Below are 22,736 nucleotides of genomic sequence, written 5' to 3'. Positions count from 1 at the left end.
ACAGTTAGTTCTCCCTCCTTGGGGAAATTACTACTGCATGAATAAATACCAAGATCTTCCAGCTCTACATCCCTTTATAAATCAGTCACTGGAGTTTGTCATAAATAAATGCTTATCTGGGAAAAAAAAACTAATGATTTCTGGTTTCATATGAGTTTGGGTCATGTCCCTACACCTCTCTTCAGGCCACAGGGACTCATCCTTCCATGGTCTGTTTCTCCTCCCTCCCAGAAAATGCTGCAGCTTGTACAGAAGCAGGAATGTTCAGCCCCATCACCATCGCAGAAAATACCAAGCTTACCCTGAAACTTTTTCCTCAAAGGATGCCTTTCTCTGATTTCTGTCACTCAGCAACTGCCAATTTTGAAGAAGAATTTAAATTGCCTTAGAGCATTCTAGCTCCTGTCCAATTTTTTGAAACTGAACAGTGGACTCAACGTGGATCTGACAGATGGGTGGATGGAGTACACGACTGCTTACATCTTGTTTCCTTAGGAAAGAAGACTTGAGATTCTGCAGCAGGGAACTGTAGAAGCTCTAACTGGGACACAAAATAAGACTACTAGTTACACAGAAATTTAAGTGGTAAGAAAATTGTTTATTGTTGAGGCATAGAAATTGCTCTCCAAGTGTCATAAAATGACAAACTTTACATTTTTAAAACCAAGTTAATATATTACGTAATGGTGTACTTTTCAGTCTTGAGAAGAGTGAATTTTAATGCAGTGAGACTAAAGAGAACACATAATTAGGTTCTTAAGAGCAAAAATTTGTCCTCTATTACCAAAGCATCCGATCTCTTTAAAATAAACATCTCTTTTCCTCCTCAGCTTTTAGGAGATAAAGCTTCATGTTTGAGTGTGTGTGTACATGAGTGCATGTGTTTATATGTATACTTGTGTATATATTTAACGATCTTGGGAAGAGGCAGATCAAAAGAGCATTTATTTATAAACCTTGTTCTGTATGCTGTGGGAGCAAATTACAAAGTGTGAGTCCTGTGTCTGGAAAAAGTTCTGTTGTCCCTGCCCTGGAACCCTCCCTCATTTGCCAAGGATTTTACAGCTGTAGCAGCATTTAGAGGGGTATCATGACACTCAGGTGCTTCAATCCTGTTTCACAGAAAGCTCTGATTATCAGGACAGACTTTGAAATCAAACTCTGCATTCAGTCCATAGCCAGCTGAACTCCAGGGCAAACTTACCACCATGACCTGTTGCTAAATACATAGGGCTGCTGTGTTTTACAACTGCCTCAGTTTTTATAACATGGAGCTTTGTCCCTGACGATGAGTTGCAGCAATGAAATATGAAGGTCAGTGATGTAAATATTGTTGTGGTCATGAGTGTGGCTGATAACAAAGGACACAATGTACAGCTCGTTATGGAAAGAGTATTTTTGTTATTGGCAGACTGGAGTCAAAGAGAACCCCAGTGCTTCACTGTTTGACACAGGTGCTCTGTTGGGAAGCACTCCTTTTTTTCTGAAGGCAAAAATCAAGTTCCATTTAAACTTACTGTCATCCAGATGCCAAATCAGTGTCAGACAAGTGCTAATTTTGGCGGGCCATTTAGGATTCAGCATAATCCAGGTAACTAGTTCAGCTTCAGCTGGATGCTAATCTTGGCAGTGCACTGAGAATGCAGGAAGAAGCCAGTATTGTTCCAACTTCATACACATGTTCAGATGGGGAAACTGAATTTAACTTGACTGTTCAGGTGTGATGCAACTTTTTAGATTGAGAAATCGTTGCAATTACCTTAATTAAAAGGACTTGAGATATGTCAGAACATTGTTTCAGCTCTGAGGATGACAAACAATATACAAGGCAGCAGGGAAGTGGCAGTGGAGAGATTGCAGACATACTCTCTCTGTCTTTTGATAGGATGAAAACACGGAACATACGTGGTGGGTTTTACTGTGCATGGGCATATGAATGACCCTGCGAATCTTGATTCACAGGTGGTGTTAGAGAGAATTGGGGTTTTTTTCTCACAAAAATGTTTAGGTAGAAGGCAGTAATTTATGGAATGACTTTTACAGACCAACTGTGTCTTGGCCACTGTTGGGATTATTGTGCGCATGAGGATGTGTAACATATATATATCAATGAATGATGCTCTTAGGAATAGCGACAGCTAAGGCAGAAGTAATCTCAAATAATCTCACACATTTAAGAGATTTTTTTAATGCAGCTATCCTATTGTACTGTGCATGCATTTATTTGTGTATATCAAATGGACAATTAATAGTGCAGGTGCTTGTTTTGCAGCTAGAAAGGTGTTCATGAGCAAGAAGATATACTTTTTTATTTTAAAGCTCATATGCCCCTTAGAACTGCCTTGTACTTCTTCATGGTGAATTCTTTTGGTGCGTACAGCTGAAAAATGTAGATCATGGTTCTTTTCCCTTAAACAAAATTCTACAGCCAGTATACGACTCCAGATATTTCCAAAACAAACATTAAATAAAATGTCTTGTAGGAAGGCTGGTTTCTCTAGGCCTTGGTCAGGCTAAACTGCCAGCCCAGGTTTTGCTTGTATGTTCTTACAAACAGGATGCTGAACTTTACCACACAATTTTAAATAAATGTTTTCAGTGAAGCCCAATTTAAAGCTTTCCAAATGTATCTTTTAAATAACAGATTAAAAGTAACAAATATCTGTTCACATATATTATTAGTTCATGCTTATGTGGTATTATGCATCAATATGATGAATAAGTACTTATTCCCTATAAAATTCCTTACTCTAATAATGTGTCTAAATATATTTAATTCTAAAATTGGAAGTCTTTGTAACAGTTCTTGACTGTTGGAAGCCATGGTATTATTCACAGCTCAGTGCAAAGCAGGCTGCCTGAAATCCTCAATAGTGCATCTGAAGTTCTTTCTCAATGTGTTAAACTTAAACGGTCTCTAAAATTAATCTCTACTTAAAAGTCATAAAGTAACATGCATCTGATTTCCTCCCCCCAGGGGCTGATGAGTCAATTTAGACATTTTGAGAAGATGAGTTCCCAACTGAGCTGGTGTAACCTCTGGCAGATATCATGAGCAGACAACAGACTGCCTGCGGTTCCATCTAGAATGATCTGAAAAAGAATTTTTAAAAAAATCTTGCTTATTTGAGCATTTCATGTTTTGAAACAATCAAGCATTTCATAATACCAAGGCAGTAGGTTAAAGTTTGGATATGATCAGTTCCTGGTTTAGGTAAATAGCTAACTAGATAACACAGGATTATTGACAAATATTTGAGCATGTGAATCGTGAATGAAGCCTATGACCCTCCATGTCAATAAAGACAAGCACATAAACACTAAGGAATCTGATGTCTAGTAGGGCAGTGTACCTGGGATGCAAATTATCTCACTCTATGGAGGATACACTGTCTTAAGACTTCATTACAGATGCTCAGAAAACTGTGAGAAATCCAACATACCTTCAGACAGCTCATTGGTTATGACAAAGTGGTTTTGGCGCGTAATCTCTGTGACTCTGACTCATCTGCAGAAAGTAGGTAGAGCTGACTAATAATACCCGACACATAATATCACTATCACAGTATCTGCTTAAAAATTGCTGCTACCATCTGGCCACCCCTAAATACTTACTAAGAGTTTTAAATCTCTTACAGGTGAAATGAAAGACTGTTTGTCAGAAATTAAATCTGATTTTCCCCCTTCTCTTTCCTGATACGAGAGCATTTAAAACCAATCACAGAATGTCATTTTTCTCTGCTTTAGATATTACTGATGCCTGCTGAAAAGAATACAGACACTCAAACAAAGAAGTTAATTCTTAACTTTTCCTTTTTCCTCATTTTTAATCACTAACAGGTGTGTGTGTGTTAGCTTTATGGTTTGGAATCCTTAACAACTGATAAGAATTTAAATGAAATTGACAAGAAATGACAAAGATGGCAGTTTTTCACGAGTCACTGTGGTGTTGCTGAAGAGTAGTTCCTTTAAGAATTTTAAAAGTGCTTTACTTCAAAATAGAAAGCAAGCTCTTTCAACATTTTAAATCTTGATAAACTCCAGCAGATGAGAGAGTCCTAATGAAGCTGAGATGGGAAGTGCATATATAGTGGACCAAAAAATGTCTCTAAAATAAAACATTTTTCATTTCTGCAAATGCATTTCCTTTTGCATTTCTGTGGTATGATGCTATCTGGCTCTCAGAACAACACAGTACTGGTGTTTGGAGACTACTGGCTCTCAATACCAGTAGTCTCCAAAGTCCATGCAATTCTTTGTAAATCCATATGGGATACACTCTTACGTCTTCGCACACTGTGATTTTCTCTTAAGGTCTATGGCTGTGTATGGAGACACTTCTTGAGACTTACCTAGTCCTAGATTCCAGAATCTTTGAATTCATTCTAATAGCTTCTAAGATAAAATTCCAGAGAAGACACCTCAATCAAAAGAGAGGATGCCTCAATAAGAATGAAGTTAGGAGATTTCAGATGGGTGAGGTGCAGTATAAGGAGTAATGCATAAAACTTTTCTTTGCCTAGTGACACTGTCGTCCTTGTACCTCCCATGTACTTTACTTGTTTGACTTTGGTCAGTCTAGAAGTTTACTGTTTAGTCTAAATTCATTTCCTCAGCTCACTTTATAGTCAGAGGGAAAAGATGAATACTTTCCAAAGAGTTATTGATCTCATCCACTCTCAAAATCTATTTAAAAATGAATTGTTCTATTTCTCTCCACTTAGATTTACAGAGCAATTTGTTGGTAAAAATATTCAGGCTGTAACTGGTGAAATATGATCTGGTAAAAATATCAGGCACAGCAAGTTTTTTTTTATGGACTTTATGAAATTATTATCGCCACTTGAAAGTAAAGCAATTCAACAAAGAATTTTTAAAATATTGGAATAAATGTCTATAGTGAACTCATAAAATCTTAGAAATATCTCTACTACCTTATACATTGTCTGTATACAGCATTAAGATACTGTAGATTAAGAATTTTCTATAAAAAATGCTTACAACAGTCTTGCAAATATACAGAATCACTTCAACATCTGTAATGTGTCACTTACTATGTATATCATACTTGCTTTCTTCTTCAGTTTTAAGCACTAAAGACAATTATTATAAAGATACTATAAAGATAAATATCCAATTTTTTATGTCTTTTACAGTGTCATGAAATACATAGCATCATCTAGGCAACTGTGTGAGTTCAGTTTAATAAGAAGGAAATTGCTATATTAAGAAAAGAAAACTTTTTTTGTGGGGGTTGAGACAAAACAAATAGAATGGAACGAAATAAAATGCAGGCATGTTTTGTAAATTGTATTTCTTGTAAAGAAACACTCCTTGAGGACTTACGCTTCTTAACATTTATATTAACATTATACTCTTAAGGAGAGATAATCTTCGAAACTGAGTTACATCAATAAAAAGAAGATGACTTATTCACATACGCCCTTCAATGAAAATGAAAGAATGAAAATTAAAAGATTTAAACAAGTGCTCTTAAAAAACAGGATCTGTTCTCTTGCATCTAAATGGACATTTCTATGCTGAAATTTAAAACTGACCTCTTCCTGTTCAAAACCCATAAGGCCTATTTTTGTTCCATTTTTGTAAATGGGAGTTCCAGGGACAATCATGACTGAGATTGAATGTCTGAAGGTAAAGAGCGACTTGGATACCAGTAACTGAAATGTGTGTGAATTAAAACCTTGTGGCTCTGAGAAGAGATTAAGATAGGCAGGAAATGCCAGAAGCCATTAAAAAACCATTTGAAAGGGATTGTTAAAACTGTTGTTACAAACTGGACATAAATGAGGGACAGATGCTTAAACTGAAAGGACAAGAAAAAACAGCACCTCACACATTTCAGAAACTGTTTGCTGTCTGCCATCTGAATATTTGTATCAGAAGTCTCTGGAAATCTAAATATCTAACTTGTATATCTGTGTTCCTACATTGCTTTGACATTCCCTTTCCCCTCTTTTTTTTTTCTTTTCTAAAAGAAGAAAGAGTTCTTATCATTAGCAATTCTGGAAAGGAATCAAGCTCCATCCAAAGCTTCTAAGTCACTAGCAACTGTGTGCAGTTTTAGGTCACCTCAATATAAGAAGGATATAAAGGTATTGGAGTCTATCAGGAGGAGGACAACCAAGATGGTGAAGGGCCTTGAGGTGCAGATGTATGAGGAGCAGCTGAGGTCACTTGGCTTGTTGTCCCTGGAGAAGAGGAGATTGAGGGGAGACCCCACTGGCATCTTCGACTTCCTCTTGAGGGGAAGAGGAGTGGCAGAGACTGGGGTGACTAGTGACAGGACCCAAGGGAATGGCCTGAAGTTGTGTCAGGAGAGATTTAGGCTGGATATCAGGGAAAGGTTCTTCACCTAGAGGGTGGTTGAGCACTGGAACAGGGTCCCCAGGTCACAGCCTGACAGAGCTCAGCAAGCATTCGGACAATGCTCTCAGGCACAGGGTGGGACTCTTGGTGTGTCCTGTGCGGGAGTTGGACTCAATTATCCTTAAGGGTCCCTTCCAACTCAGGATATTCTATGGTTCTATGATAAAGGGGAAAATATTTGTTTCCTTAAGGAAACAGTACTTATAGCTGTTACTGTTCATTACTTGATTCTTTATAAATAGGTGTTGAAAGGAAGATTTATAATATAAGGACAGTATGTTACTTAGCTGCAGAGGGAAACTAATCCCGTGAGCAACAACTCAAAAGTTGTCTCATGTAGTCCATCTGTTGGAAATTCACACATAATTGGCAGCTCCTGTATCCACTGTAGCAGTTTGACACAAGCAGTGAATTTGCCCCAGAAATGTGACTTGTCTTTTGCTAAGATAGAAGAGCTTTTAAGTCTAACAGCTGTTTCTGCCTTGCTTTCTGCAGATGTGACCGCAGTTCTGTTGTGAGTTGCACTAACAGAAGTGTTAAGTCCTTAATATCTTATATCTTATTTTAGTGGCATTTTTCCCTCTGAGGAACCTACATTTTTGTTATGGTGAAGAAAGCTGGCAAAACTGGTGTGTAAATGTTGCCCTGCAGATTTCCTAGTTGAGGTAGTTGTTACAGCTGATCAAGAATCAGTGTTTTAAATAACGTTAACCATGACATAATAAATATCTTAGTAAACACACTGTACTCTAGGCTTTTAGTAACAAGCTAGTCTCTGATGTGAACGGACTTATCCTTCACTTACTCAAGGTAAAATCAGTATCTCAACATCTCTAGTAATTTCTACTGAAATATACTGAAAAAACATTTAGGTAATGCTTGATAATATAAAATTTCTTAAACCTCAAGCTTTTGTCAAGGGTATACCATGGCTATAAATATGTGTAGATGCTTAAGCTGGCAAAACCGTACATTTTAATAACAGTAAGTCAAAATACTGAAAGGAATTATCCTATTCTACCTGAAAAAGGGGTATCTGTATCAGATAAAAGTTATGGTCAGCATAAAAAAAAATTAAAAAAAGAAAAATCCAATTTTCATTACTTTAAGCAAATAGCCTGAAAGGATTACAGTATTTCCAGGAAAACTTCTGCTTACCAGATCCAGTGCTGCTCACTTGAGTTAGTTCTTCATCATCTTCATCATCACTATCACAGTTTAATGGCTGAAAAGCTGTTTCTGACTCTGTGTCTACTTGATGAGCATCTGGCTCTTGCTCAGCAAAGCTTCGCAAGGCCACAAGGCGATGATGTATTGCTGCAAACAGGTGTTCAGTGTCTTTTGAGCTTGCCTGCAGAAAATAAAATGCATACAATCCAAACCAACTGAGAAAAATCTCTATTTTTAAAATTTATTTTAAAAAAATAATGAAATAGTTGTATTTTGTCCTTTCTAATCAAAACAATCAATTTAAGATTCACACGTAATAATTAACATCCAAATATTAATGTAAATACAAATAATGTAAAGTTTCCTTATGTAGTCTGAGTTTTATGTGCAGCTGTTGATTATTTTCTTTATAGTTACAAGAAACATAAGCTTAAAAATTACTTTCCCTGAAGAATAGGTCAGTTTGTACGGAGCACTTGATATTCTGGATGACTCCTGAGTATGACTCTAGAAGTAAGAAAGCACTAACATTAACATATACAGTCGCCAGGTGGATACTGTAGGGATGCACACCAGCCTCTTCAACGACTGCAAAAGCAGCTTCTTGCAACCTCTGCCACACCCACACAGCTCTCATATATCGTGGTTTCCTCATACATGTCTATTTTTACTGCCCAGTAGTGCCAAGACGTAATTTACAGAATGTAAATTATACACTCTAGGAAAACAGGGCAGCACATCTGGAAATCAGGACATTTTTAATTCTCACATGCAGACCAGCAGTCCAGCACAGCCATAGTTAAGTCAATCCCTGTTAGGAAGTGACAGACTTACAGTACTTGCATATACAGTGCATGGTGCTTTGCTTGTGTAAGACATGTGACACTTCCTGGAAATGATGATTTATTTTTCTTTCCCAGCAAGCTGAATCCTTTCTAGAAGTATCTACTGGGGAAACTGTAAACATCCTTAAACTCATGCGGATGCTCTCACTTTCCAACTTGGGACATATGTGCTGTTTATTTGCAAATAAGTCTATGTCATTTCCATTTCCAATTTAGCCCTTGCTGGAGAAAACCAGAGTTCCCAAGACTATTGTCTTACATAAGGCAATATTGAAACTCTGTATTCTTCTCAACTGAGAAACACAGGTCCTACACTGGATAGATTTATTGCAAGTGCTGTGTTGAGAACCATGGCAAAAAGCTGCTGCCTTTTACCAGAGTATCTTAAAAAATTGTAACTACCTGTGAAGAAATTCTGACTGTACTGCTTCCATAAAAAAGCCATTTCTGCATATTACTGCAATGATATCCATTCCATTGGTGGTATGTGAACCAGTCTGGAAATGTCCTAAGGCCATATCACATCATCACCTGTTTTTTTGGAATATCATTCTAATGCATTCCATAATAAAACCCATGTAACATCTAAGCTGAGCATAGTCTGACAGAGCATGAAGGCCATTTGCCAAAACTAACCTTCAGCAACTCCTCAGAATTCTAGATGAAGTGGGGATTTGGCTGGAGCTGTTGGCTTCTACTCACCTGAGTTAAAAACACTTGAACAGAGTGGTCCTCTTGATCTGTCGCAGTGAAGCACAGACTCTTTCTGTTTGCTCTCTTTATAACCATTTGTTCCCAGAGTCGGGTGTTGAGAATCAGCCTCAAGCTACCTTGATTTCGCATAACTCAAATAAGAAGGTTAATAAGATACGCTGCAGCATTTCTCCAGCATTTGTATACAACTAATATTTTCAATTTCCTTCAATTATTCTTTTTAATTTGGTCTAAAACCCTGATAATAGTGAGATCTTTTTTTTTTTTAGTATCCATATATATTCGTTTCTTTCAATATGTCTGGCACACAAAGGAAATAATCTGCTGCAACTGTGCAATACAGTACAAAAAATGACAGCACAGTAAAAAAAAACATTCCAAAAGTGTCTTTAAACAGTGCTGCTGAAAAAGCAGAACCAACAAAGAGCAAATTGTCAGATTGGTGACTGAGCTGAAGACACAGTGCAGCAGAGAAGTACACAGAACGTAATGACGTATGTGAGCCTAGTTCCTCAGTCTGTAACAGAGAATTTTATCAGGTAAAAAGATTCTCAGCAACTTGACTTAAATATAATTATCTTCTCAGATTTAACTGTTCTGAAATAAACTCTGGCCAACAATAATACAGGTTATTTGGTGTTTTCTGTATGGGATATTTCATTATTTAATTCTTACTTAGCCTTGACCGCAACAATCCATGCTTATTGCTAGAAGTGTCATTAAGCCTCAGGGATCCTCTGCCTCTTTCAGTCCAGGTTAAAGAAAGCTTATTAAATACGAAGAGCTTGCAGTTAATCTGAAAGAGAAATACATGACGAAAACTGCCAGCCAATGCTAGTTTTATTTGCTCTAAAGCTTTATGGTTCTAAAACTTCTGGTATGACTTTTTATACATCCATATGCACATGTAGAACAGTAGATATATAGATACATCACCATTATTACTTAAAATGAAATGGCTCCTAGATCTGTGCTCAACTCTTTTCACATCATAGAAAACATTCAGCATGAATCCCAGTTGACTTTTTCAATTATTTCCTCTTCATTAACTCTTCATCTATGATATCCACCAGTGAAGCTGAATTTGTTGCAGAAGTTGTACAACCTTATTTTCTCACTCATTACAAATGTTATGCAGCCCAGGATGCCAGTACCACTACTAGAAGGGTACTGCTCCAAGTAAAACTTTTGTGTTCTGCCAAGACAGAAGAATTAATCAAAGATAAAATAGTGTTAAGATTTTTAAAATCATAATTGCTATTTGCTGAGAAAATAACATTCTGAAGATCAAGAATAGCAAGATATGCCCTTCCAGGTTGGAAAGATAATTGGTATTTTAGCTGAACTATAAAACAAATTAATTTAACAACACATTGCTATTTTCCACAAAAAAGTTTTTTCATAAACCCCATCTTTACTCAAATCACTTCCAATTCTGAGGTTTTGGTTACACTGGTATACTGTGTAGATGCTTATAAAATACCACTATAGAAGGACATTCTGAAAAAGACACTGATCGAAAGGGACTATAAAATGAACAAATATAATATGAAAAAGAAAATACCAACCTACAGAAAAATAGGTTAGCTGAGGCATAGCTTAAAAAAAGCAAAAATTTAAAATATAAATTGAAGTAATTTTCAGATTATTGCATCTGCAACAGATCTAGATGTTCTTTTCAAGAAAAAAACTAGTCATCATCAGGGTTTTATGAAGTACACACCTGCAATACATTGTGTTCTGCTTCTTCTCCAGTTATAACTTCAACTTTATCTAACAGGATTTTCTCCACTGGCTTGGAAATACAAGCAGCTGCTGATTCAATTAGTGTTGCATTCCTCAACAAAGCTCTTTCTGTAGGGAAAAAAAAAAAGAAATTCTTTCTGTACGGGGAATATTTTTAGGATCACAAAACTAGTACAGAGGATGACCTGTGACCTCAGTAATACCTGTGATATCTGACATGGTTTAGTGTTATTAGTAAGTTTTTGGCCAAAGAAATAAACAGAATAGGAAAAGAAAAGGCAGAAATGCAAAATACCTCACTAAAAAGGCTCATACAGAATTGAACAGGGCTGTTTATAGTTGCAGAGGTTCATCCCAAGGGACAAACAGAAACAAGCAGAAACAAGGCCTAAATATTTAGAAGCTGATTTTCCAAATTAAACTCATGTGTTATATTGCTATTCAGAGTAATACATATCCCAATATTCAGTATAATAATACATATACAATTAATATTTAACAGTAACACAGAAGGACAAGATTTAAAAGGAATAGCATTATTACAAAGCTTTGTACATTTGCATAATCTATACACATGTTCCAAAGGCTTTATTTTTATAATTTTTTTACTTGTAAGAATGCTTACACAAATCATAGGCTCTAATACATCTGTTAGTAAAGAGGAGTGTAAAATTTGTAAAGAAGGCTCACGATAGGGGTCTCTTGGGGATTTCCTCACAGCCTAGGTTTACATGGCTTGTTTAGTAGAAAATCTCACACCAGTCACCAACAAGCCCTGAAATCTGTCTGCATAGAACTTTGAGTCTCACAATTAGCATCCCAAATAACAAAGTCATTTATATGAGAATTTGCAAAGTGCAAGCAGCAGACAGCTTAAAATTGTAGTTCAAAAATGTGGTCCACAAGGCATTCATAAAAGTTGCTGCATTTATTTCAAACAATAAATAAAAATCTGTAAAATTCTGTGCTTATGAGCAAACCAGAAACTCTTGTGCTTATGAGTAATTTAGATCATACTTTCTGAAGTTAGTCCAGTTCACATGTCATAAACCAAGCTGTAGCTGCTTTCTGAATATAGATTTTGGCACATACTTTAAGTGTACTCGTGACTGGATAGCTTGAGAATAGATGAAAATTATTGACCACCACTTATTTGACATCCTCTAAAATACAGTGAAACATAACAATAAAGCTAACTGTGTTTGTTTGCTTAGTATGCTTACTTGTTTGTGGCCCAACATGACAAGATCCTATGGACATGGATGTTATTTCTCCTTTGTGTAAATCAGCTTCATTACACAGCTTGGGATGCTTCTCAGGACTCTAGAGAAACACGGGGGAAATAACAATTCCTATTTAAATAAAATGGTATGTAACTTTATATCAAACAGAACATTGAATCATTTAATGCATGCTAGGCTGAAGATTAGCAATTTTAATAGCTTCGGAGTAAAAACTGGCCCAGATGATACAATTTCAGTCTCTAGAGGAACTAATATTATTATTGTAGAATCAGAACACCATTCTTCCTCCAAGAAGAATGGGCTCTTTGTATGGATCCTTGAGTGATATTTAAATCCACCAAAGTACTTAGATGTTAAGGTACCAGTTCATTTCCAGTTCAAGGCCATAGTTCCCAGAAGAGTAGTTTAAAACTCAGTCAGCACAAATTTAACCTCAGAGGACTTAAAAATTTCTATCACCTTCAGTTTTGCAGATAAATTTTCTTAGGTGTGTCTAAATAAATGCTTGTGGCTTCTGACAATGCTCAGTGGCACAACTCATTCCTTATATATAAATCCTGGCCAGAAGTCATAGCCCAAACCTGTGGTTGCCAAGCTTTTTACCTGGTAGATAAGCATACAGTTTTCATCCTTCTTCTATTGAAAACTGAATTTTAATTCCATTTTCAAGGGTGTAGTCCTCAGCTTGGGAACCAACTTTTTGACCTAGAGTCCTTCAGGACTTAAGCTGTTTTGCGGGCATGCACAATATGCTTTAACATGGACACTCTCTACGGTGGGTGTCCAATTTTTCCCTCATACTTATTTATTACAGAATCACAGAATGGTTTGGGTTGAAAGAGACCTTAATGATCATCTGGTTCCAGCCCCTCTGCCATGGGCAGGGACACTTTTCATTAGACCAGGTTGCTCACAGTCCCATCCAGCCTGGCCTTGGATGGTCACCCTGGATGACCTCCAGGGATGGGGCATCCACAGCATCTCTAGGCGATGTGTTCCAGTGGTGTCACCACCCTCAAAGAGAAGAATTTCTTCCTAATATCAAATCTAAACCTGCTGTCCTTCAGTTTGAAGCCATTTCCCCTTCTCCTGTCACTCCATGCTCCTGTAAATAGTCTCTATCCAGCTTTCTTAGGCTCCCTTCAGGTACCTGATCCCTTCAAAGTTATGATGGAAGTTATTAGAGCAATAGGACCCACGTTCTTTTATCTTATGTTGTGGCTGTACCACTTTACATGGATTAGATAAAAAACTTTTTCAAGTCAAAAAATGAGCAAACCAGAAGCGCGTAATGGTATGCATTAGTAATTAAAGAACCTGTCTCAGGTGGTGAAGGTAAGAATGCCTACACCTCCAGCAGCACATTCTTAGATATTTTCTCCTCAAGAGTCATTGAACCATATTTACTCCCATCTTTAAAAGAAAGAGGACCTAAAAAGAATCAATATCTGAAAAAATAATTATACTCTTAAGTATACTAACCTTGATAAAAAGTCTACCAGCATGTGCAGATCCAACCAAAACTCTTTCAACCATGTTTTCCCCAAACACAAAATCAGAATTGCTGCTGTTTTGTACACTTCTTTCTTTGAGCAACTGACTTCTGTGGGAACAAGATAATATAAGACTGTGATTTAGAACTATTTAAAGCATTTTAAAGATTCACCACATCTAACATTAAAGAAAAGCAAAAAACAATCATGTAAGTAATTGGGCGAATTCTTTAAGAGAATCTGAGAATATTCTCTATGCAACATTTCACAAAAGGAACAAAGAGTATCACACTGTATTTTATTACAATTAGTGAGGATGTTCCTTAAGACCAAAGAACAAGCAGCAAAACAACATGCCACTTCCTCCTCAGCGAAATGTCTTACTCAAGAAAATTTAATGAGCTACTTTCATTTCCCTGTTTCCTTTTGCTTCTCCAAAGGACTACCAACAATTAACAGCTATCCTTTCATGTTGGTGAAGCTGTGGTACCCTGCAGAATAATGTACACCCCGGTGCCTTACAGGCACTCCTTGGTCATCCTGCTTACATCTTGGAAGGGCAGGAAAGCAGTGTGTTCACATACACACACAAATACTGAAAACATATAAAGATATGATAGCAGATGGCTTAAGATGAGGTATAAGTAAAACGGGAGAAAAAAGTGTTTCCATTTCTCAATTACCTGTTCCATAGATATACTTAAAATGAGAAGAAAACTAAATATTTGCAATCCTTTGGTACTGGACAACTATATTTTGGAGATTACACTCAAGAATACTCTAATATAAGTAGAATTGTGATTTGACCTACTAATTACATAGCCACTTTAAATTAACAGGTCCATTTTTTGTAAAAGTCACTACAAAAGTCTTTGTAAACTCCTTTATGTGGAAGTTGTTCCTGCTGCTGATTTGGTTTTGGTTTTCGTTTGTTTGGGTTTTTTTTACAAAAGGGTTATGGGTTGTTTATGCTTTCTGTAGAGCTTAATCCTACATGTCTTGCTGGCATAGGCAAAACGATGCAAGTTCTTTTCACTTTCTATTCCAGAAGAATGACTTGGCAGGAAGGCAACATGATACTGTGTCACAAACTGCATACTTCAGCACCACTTACTTTTCTTTCACAGTATTTATCACCCTTGGAAGAGCTTAACATAACATATGTCATGCAGAGGATATTCCTGTTAATTAGCTGGGCTTGTTGGCAGAACCTTGATGATTGCCTCTAAAACACAGTTTCTCTGTTCACAACTACACTGTGCTTTAAATCTCTTCAAGGATGAAGGGCTTACCAAGTACCACCTATCTCAGTCTTACACTTAATGAGAAAAATATTCCGTAACATTCTCATGCTTGATGTGTTGCTAAGACTAGGAGCAAAAAAGAGAAATTAGAAAATACTTGTCAGCCTTGAAAGCTTCTATGCATGTTTTGGGCCATGAACAGGGAATATGAAGCGTATTAATGAGTTTTTTAACCTTAAACACACCCCTCACTAAAATTCACTGAATTATGATCAATTTCCATACTGACATTTCATCTGCTACTTCTAGGCTGCTCCAGTAGCAATTTCTTAAGGACAGCACATCAAAAGAGCTAAAACACAAGAGCTAGAGGCTAATTTCTAAGAAAAAATGTGGGAAAATATTTTGATTATATTCAGAAATGTAAGAAAAATTAATCAGTGCAGGATCTTTCTTTTAAGAGAAAGTTAACTGGAAGTACCAGCCTTAAAATGTTATTATAGCCTCAATAGCCTTATGTTGCTGCATGACAAGAACAAAGTGTACCAGGGATGGCATTGTCATGGAAATACAAAACACAGTCACTGATATCAGGGAATGATCACTAACAAGGAACAATGGGAGGAGAAATGTGGTTAAGGTACTGGTATGGGATTATGGAAGGGGAATAGATTCAGATAGTGGCCTTCTCAGTGTGTCCAGAAAGGTCTGAGTAGCCACCAGTACCAGTGCTGGCCTTGAACCCTTTCAGTTTTCCAGGCAAATCTTGTGCAAAGTTGAACACATGACTGCAAGCCTGAGTTTTCCCACTGTTGTATTTCTGTCACTTATGACACAAGCCTTCCAAGCTTTTAGTCAGAATTTGATTAATCTCCAAGAATGGGGCTCTTTCCATCACATACAGTGTTGAGATGATGGGGAAACATCCTAGTCCAAGGAAGTCAGCTTCCTCATACAAAAATTCTGAAGTCTGTGCTGCACAAAAATGCCAGCCTATCACAGTCACCACAGAAAGCTTTTTGTGCCAGAAATTCTGCTTTGTGAAGGACAGTAGAGCATCAATTGCAGCATTCACCTGGTCTTCCAATATCCTGTATTTTTTTATTTATGCCTCATGTCCAATATGCTGACATATATTGGTAATTCCTCAAAAGAATGAAATTTCCTGAGCTTCTCTGCATCTTTTTTATGAGATGCAGCAGACATGCAGTCATAAGAGAGATGGCAAACCAAAATAGCTTCTGGCTTGGTGGTTGCCAGTGAGAAACTGCCTATCCCACAGAGATTAATTACAGTTAGGAGTCCATTTTTTATGGTATATGAAGCTCATGTCCGCACACAAAGATCTTGGCACCACACAAAGACACGACTGAGCCCTGTGTGGGTGCAGATAGCATGGGCTTAGTACCATGTTAGACATGCAGGACAAAAGGGCATGCCATCAGCCAAGTGACAAAATGATGTAGAAATGTAATAAATAAAATCTTACTGCGTTTTTTGAGAGCTGGAAAAACTCACAGTAGTAGATGACCCCACTGCTGTTTTGGAATTTACTGAATTCTCAGCTGATGAATAAGAGCTGTCTTCAGATAGCTAGGAATAATAAAATCAAATGGATTAATTAGAACTGCTATATTTTCTGCTATTAACAGATCTGCTAGAATCCAAAGTCACTGAGGTATAGACAGACAGACAGAGATAGATTGTTACAGATATAGATGTGGTAGTTGGCAGAGCTTCCTCCAGCTGTGTACTAAGCCAGTGCCCTCAATTAAAATACTAAAATCTCACTTTCTAAATAAACAAAATCCAAAACACCCAAAGCTGATTTGCCCATAGAACCCTGATATCAGAAAGGTAAGACAGCCTGCAGAGAAGAGATGATTTTTCAAACACAAACAGTATGAGTTTAACATTTCAAATCACGTCAGTGATACATCAATTCCACTGAAACTCATATGGGAAGTTTCTTGAAAATCACACAGTGGAATAATTAATTGCTTTAAAACAGCACTGGTTTGTTTGGTTTTGGTTGTTTTGGGTGTTTTTGTTTGGTTGTTTTTTTTCCTTAATTTGAGGTCCAGTAAAATTATTTTTCTTTTTACCTGAACACATGCTTCTTTCTTAGTCACTAGAGATACTACAGGAATTTCAGGACAGGTCAGGGCTTGTGGGGGCTGTAAAGTGGCAGGTCTAATGACATTCCACAATTGACTTGGTGACAAGGATCCTTGCAAAATACAAAGACAAAATATTTAAACATATACTTTTTCTTCACATCTATTTCATACCTATATGTCTTGCCTCCTTAACTGAAAGTTTTAAAATATTTTTAACTAACATTTGCTGTTGTTTACTTGCTTCATATTCTGAAAAATTGTAATGGTTTCTAAAATACACAACTCTGAAGTGAAACCAATGCGTTATCCTATCAGGATTAAAAAAGTAATGTGTTATATACATAAACATACTCTTTTGTACTTACAAAATATATTTATATTTATATATTTAAGTATATCTTTATACTTATATTTATTGCTTTGTTTAGATATGTCTTCTGTCGTTTCAGATTTAATTCTGCATCTGCAGATGCCAGGAGGTTTCTTCATTACCTTCTCCAGGAGCAGGGGTACTCAAAATGTGAAATTTCACTATGCAAGGTTATATTTAGTCCACTCAGGAAATAAGCAGTCAGAGTAGATCCTCAGACCAGAGTTCATAGGACATTTACACAGTCAAACGAGTAAGTTATGAACTGCATAAAGATACCTAGCCTATCATTCATTCTGGAAAAGAGCTGCTATTTTTATGTTTTCCATATCTCTAAAGAATGTCTTTATGGAACTATAGCAACTAAATACTACAATGACAGTTACCTTCTCTTGTACTTTTGGTGAAGTCAGGATTTCTTTGAAGAAGAGCTGAGGTCATGAATATGTTATTCTTCTTTACTACAGAAAAGGAATTTAAAATTGAATAATGAGTAAACCCAAATTTTAACCATTAATTCATGTTTCTGTAATTCCTCTCTGTTTTGGTAGTGCTTGACAATATTCCAACATAACCATTTGAAAAAGATCTTCAAGAAAACTGTTACTATCTCAGTTTTAACAGCTGGACAGACTTTGGCACAGAAAGCACCAGAGGTTTTCTGGCTTTGTCACAGTCTTTTGGATATTAATGAATGTTTTAAAGGAAAAATCTTTCTTCAGCTTTTAAAAGTAGGTGTTCCTGTTTTGTAGAAATCATTGAAATGGCAATGTTACCTGTTCGACTTTTAGGTCTTTTTAAGATTATTAAATGAGATCCAAGTATATAGGAATAAATAAGTAAATGTACCCTGCCCTGTTCTGCTAAAAAGGCCTTCATAACTTTCTAGAATGATGGCAGTGCACTATTGATGCTTTCACTGTTTTAATAAAGATATCAAACACCAGTGAGAAGGTGATGGCAACCATGTTGTAAAAGCCTAGAAGGTAAGAGGGTAATGTGTGTTCACTGACATCCGGATAGCTGTGGAGCCAACCAAGGACTGCTGGTAGTAATGCACTGTGAGAAAGTGCAGGATGTGGCTGGAGAAGGGGCCACACAGAGGTAGGGCAGCACTTTTCCAGGACAACTGTAAGCGCAACATGGCTCAGCACAGCAGGAATGAGGCCAAGATGTGGCCATGGACTGTAGGGGCATCAAGACCAACCAAGACCTCCAAAGCCTCTGACCCATTTCCAGAAAGAAGGAGCTGCACATGAGAACTGATTTGCATAGAAAGAGAGAAACTTATCCCCAGGGTGGGGAAACCTTTCTATGTAAGGGTACCCCATGAAGCCCAGGTGTGTGCCCCAGGATCCTGGCCATGCCTTCAGCCAGAACAATGCTGATGCTGGAATCAGGATTGGTGATCTCTTTCTCTTTTTCTTGCTTTCTCTCTTCTCTTTAATTCTCTCTCTTCCCTTTCACCTTACCCCTTCCTCCAAAACCCACTTCTATGTGCTTATAATAGATCAGGGGCGGACTTATACCAGTTTTTATGCCAAGTGTGTAATGTACCAGTAAAACTTTGTAAGCTTTTGCAGAACCTCTGACTTCTGTCATTCCTTTCCACCATGACCACCTACAAATCTTGGGTGCTCCCTTCCCCTTAAGGGTGGGATGCCACACGTGTACCACATCCTCTGAAATGGCACGCTGATACACTACCTACAGTCACCACTTTTTCATTGCAAGAGTATGTTTTGCTGCTATTACAGTGCTGTGAACTCTTAACATTGTTTAGAAATCCTCTACGCCAGTGTCTGTCAAGAACCTGTCTCTGGTAAGAGACATAGACTAGGATTTGAGACCACTCCATTGTTCCTGCTAGCACTAGGAGTGAGGATATTCCCTGGGTCCCTGGTTAGGCGGAAAACAGGCTTCTAGGATAGAAAATTATATTCGTGTAGGAACAATCACCATTAAATTGCAAGCAAAATATTCATGTAATTACTGTAGCTTTTATTTTTTCAAGTATAGCTTGTATCACACTCTGTAAAGTGCACCCCTGCCCCAGAGGATTCCCCAACTACAAATGCAAAAAACATTTCTTGTATTGAACTACCAATCCTCCTTATAAAACATTCCTTTCTCCCATCTAAATACCAGACTAATCCAACACACTTCAGCTCTGTCTTGCACAAAATGCATTTCTGCATGCATCTTTATTTTAGCTAATACTTGCTTTTCTACATAAATATTTATTTTTAATTACCTGTCTGGGAGGGAGGGAAAGTAGGAAGGATGTTAAATGAAGATGATCTCCCTCTTTTCTGAGTGAGAGCTGTATCTAAAAGAATAAGAGACTGAAATTATCACTTGTTTGGAGAATAAAAAAGACCAGTTTTAGGGTTAGCTAGGCTGATGTCATGCTTTCATTGACAGTAGAATAAATTATTATCTGCTACCTACCATCTTTCTGAAGCAGACTGTTGTGCTGCTGGTCCCTGGAGGTCTCTCAGGCCAAGCAGCACAGCCTGGCTCAGGCACACAGCTAATCCCCTCTGTGGCAGCTCTGTCCTGGAGACCACCAGGTGGAGAGGTTCAAAACAGAACCAGAGAGGGACCTATCACTTAAACAGTGTGGGCAATCAACTCCAGCTTCCTCCTGCATTCTGCTTTATTTTTTGGTATAGGCATGCCCTAAAATTTCTAGCATATAACTTTCAGAGTAAACCAAACCTAGCTTATCTTATGTCCTCTTAGGTACATTCAGATGTGTCACAGGACTACATTAAAAAAAATACACTGGACACATATTAATGCCTCAATTCAGAAGTACCTTTCTGGTACCATCCACATGTTAAATAAATATTGTGAAAAACAGATCAGTCCTTCTGCACAGTAGCCTCAGTGATTTGTGTTCATTTCCCATGGAAGCAATACACAGTCTTTAATGGGCCCTCCCAGTCAGCTCTTGGCTGGATAGAAGGGGGGGCCCTTCTGGAAACTGCTTTACATTTTAAAAGATTGCCCAGGGGACACTGATCTCTTCAAAAAGCCAGAGAGTATAATTCCTTTCCAGCCCTCATCCTCCCTTGACTGTGTGAGCAATTCAAGAAAATGATATGAAATTTATAGATTTTTCACTATATGTAATATTATGTAAGTATGGAAAAAATAATATATTTTTAATTAAAAAGGTATTTACTGGAAATTACCAGCAAGTATCAATGTTTAAGTTTTCATGACTTGCAGCATGCCTACAATGCAGAAACACTTTTTAGACAGGAGAATTCATTCTTTCCTTCACCAGATGAGAACACAGAACTACAACAATTAAAACATGACTAGAGCTAAATGTCATACCAGTGTTAGACTGAGAGTCAGACTTCTGCAAAGTCAAAGATGATGATCTTGCACGTTTTCTAGAGCAACTCATGAAATCTGGAGAAAAGAAAATATGATGTTATGCAGGGACAGGTTGGCAGGCGGCATCAGCACGATGTTATGATACAGAATTAAGATCTGAACACAGTAAATTCCAGGAGTGACTTACAGAACAGCGTTAAGGTGGTACCTAAGAGCAAGAGGGCTTTGGAATCTCAGTCAACACCTGTCACAAAGCCCTGGGGAGTCTTCTTTATTTCTACCAAGTTCAGGGAACCTAAAGTAAGCACTTAAAATCAGTTCACAGCCCATGGGCTCAGAAACCATTAAGAATGAGGAGCTACATTATAACATTGCCTGAGCAAATAGAAAAAGGCAGTTAGGAGTTCATACAGCTGATGAATATGCTTGGGCAATTTTCAGAGCTTCTGGAGTTTGTCTTTCTGGTAAATATGAGAGGTAGAGGAACTCTTGAGGTAAGAGAGGGACATACATATTAGGACAGAGTAGGTGGCTCTACAGTCCACAAAATCTTAGTCTGGTAACTCGGATTTGCCCCTGCTCATGGAAAGAGTCCAAACACCGTTTCCATAGGCAACAGGCAGACCTATGAATAACCCAGTTATATTATGCTGTTTCAGGGAGGTGGTCATTACCATTTTCAGCTTTGCAAACTGGGTCTTCTGCAGGCCGCTGGAAAAAAAATAAGCATGGAAAGGTCAAGGAAAATAGAAGAGTCATTTTCTAGACAGAGACACGAAGTATAAAATCCAGCATATATGCATTAAGTCTTGCTTCTGTTTTCTATTCTTCCTTGCTCTATTTTGAGACCACTTATTACAAGTCTTAACTGGGGCTAAAATCTCATACTACTACTAGGATAACTGTGTATAGAATCTCTATTTCTCAGCACTTTTTATCAATAATGAAAAAGGGAAAAAAAGGCTTTTTACCTTCAAAGAGTGGTCTTTCTTTTCAAAAACAAATGTTGGCTGGGCAAGCACTGATTTCTCTGGAAAAGAGGAGAGATAATTTTTAATAACAATTCTGTAATAGTATTTCTCAACCAGAGCTTTGAAAATGCTGTGCAATAACAAACAGGAATTTATCCTTTTGTTACAAAGGAAGAAAATATACAGATGCAGTGATGTACAGCACAGTACATAAAAAAAAAAAAGCTATAATCCTCAAATCTGAGTGTGAGTTTTGCCTAACTAGATGCCATGGGATTTGGCCTCATATTTTTAATACTTCTTTTGGTAAAAAAAAAAAGTTCTTTTAGCCATTACAAAAAACATCTGCCATCCTTTAAGAACAAGGGTGAATTGCATCTTTGGGTAGCAGAAAAGAGCATGGATGTGAAATGTAAAATATCCCTAAAGGAAGGAAAACAAGGGAATGTGTTACACTTGGCCTTTCAGCTACATTCACACATTCTGCTCTTTAAGCTTCAGGTAGGTGGATGTCTAGTGTCAGCTTTAATGTGTGAGTACAATAAATAAACATACAGAGCTCTGCAGAGCAAATTCTAGTCTCAGCATACCTCTGCATCTCTTAGGCATTACTAAAAATATCTTGGATCTATGCTCTTTTTTTCTATGAAACATTTTTCTGCATACATTTGCCTCACATCAGATTTCATACTGATTTAAGGTTCAGTCCTTCTGCGAGTCATACAACTTCTTCAAGCTGTTTACTTTGTTAGGCTTGTGACCTTCACAGCCTGTGCAACTCTAATGGACTAAATTTGGTTGTCAGCGTACAAGAAAAAAGCTGTTTTCACCAGCACCACTGATTAATGGCACATTTATTACACTAATTAATGGCACAATTAATGAGCAAAGAAGCAGACACAAATAGATCTTTTTTAAAGACCACTCCATACAGGATTCATCTCATGCTAGCTTGATACATCTTTCATGTGCAGTAAATAGAAACAATCAGCTTCTGACCATGAGAATATTTTAGCTGTGTACTTTAGATGATAAATGGAAAGCTAAATGCATGTATTTCTCTCCATGGCTCATAAGTACA

The 22,736-nt window shown here is 37.3% G+C and overlaps 1 protein-coding gene across 3 annotated transcripts in view; it reads right to left on the bottom strand.

Moving 5' to 3' along the window:
- Positions 1-577: 577 nt before the first annotated feature.
- The window catches only part of RANBP3L (RAN binding protein 3 like), a 30,736-nt gene continuing 8,577 nt past the window's right edge, over positions 578-22,736 (bottom strand). Inside the window, exons 2-16 of one of the 3 annotated variants that reach the window (XM_010395165.4) lie at positions 21,656-21,714; positions 21,359-21,395; positions 20,682-20,759; positions 19,588-19,662; positions 17,720-17,794; positions 16,949-17,073; positions 16,333-16,436; positions 13,589-13,709; positions 12,086-12,185; positions 10,840-10,970; positions 9,792-9,912; positions 9,105-9,247; positions 7,546-7,738; positions 3,444-3,508; positions 578-3,093 (exon numbers count right to left, since the gene is read on the bottom strand). In XM_010395165.4, the coding sequence (XP_010393467.1) occupies positions 3,462-3,508; positions 7,546-7,738; positions 9,105-9,247; positions 9,792-9,912; positions 10,840-10,970; positions 12,086-12,185; positions 13,589-13,709; positions 16,333-16,436; positions 16,949-17,073; positions 17,720-17,794; positions 19,588-19,662; positions 20,682-20,759; positions 21,359-21,395; positions 21,656-21,714 (1,409 nt within the window). In that variant the 3' untranslated portion in view covers positions 578-3,093; positions 3,444-3,461. The other 2 variants (XM_010395167.4, XM_010395168.4) reach the window with 2 other exon arrangements.

The sequence above is a fragment of the Corvus cornix genome, chromosome Z, assembly GCF_000738735.6.
Source record: "Corvus cornix cornix isolate S_Up_H32 chromosome Z, ASM73873v5, whole genome shotgun sequence".
NCBI lineage: Eukaryota > Metazoa > Chordata > Aves > Passeriformes > Corvidae > Corvus > Corvus cornix.
The sequence above is the reverse complement of the archived record's forward strand: the minus strand, read 5'-3'. Positions and strand labels throughout refer to the sequence as shown.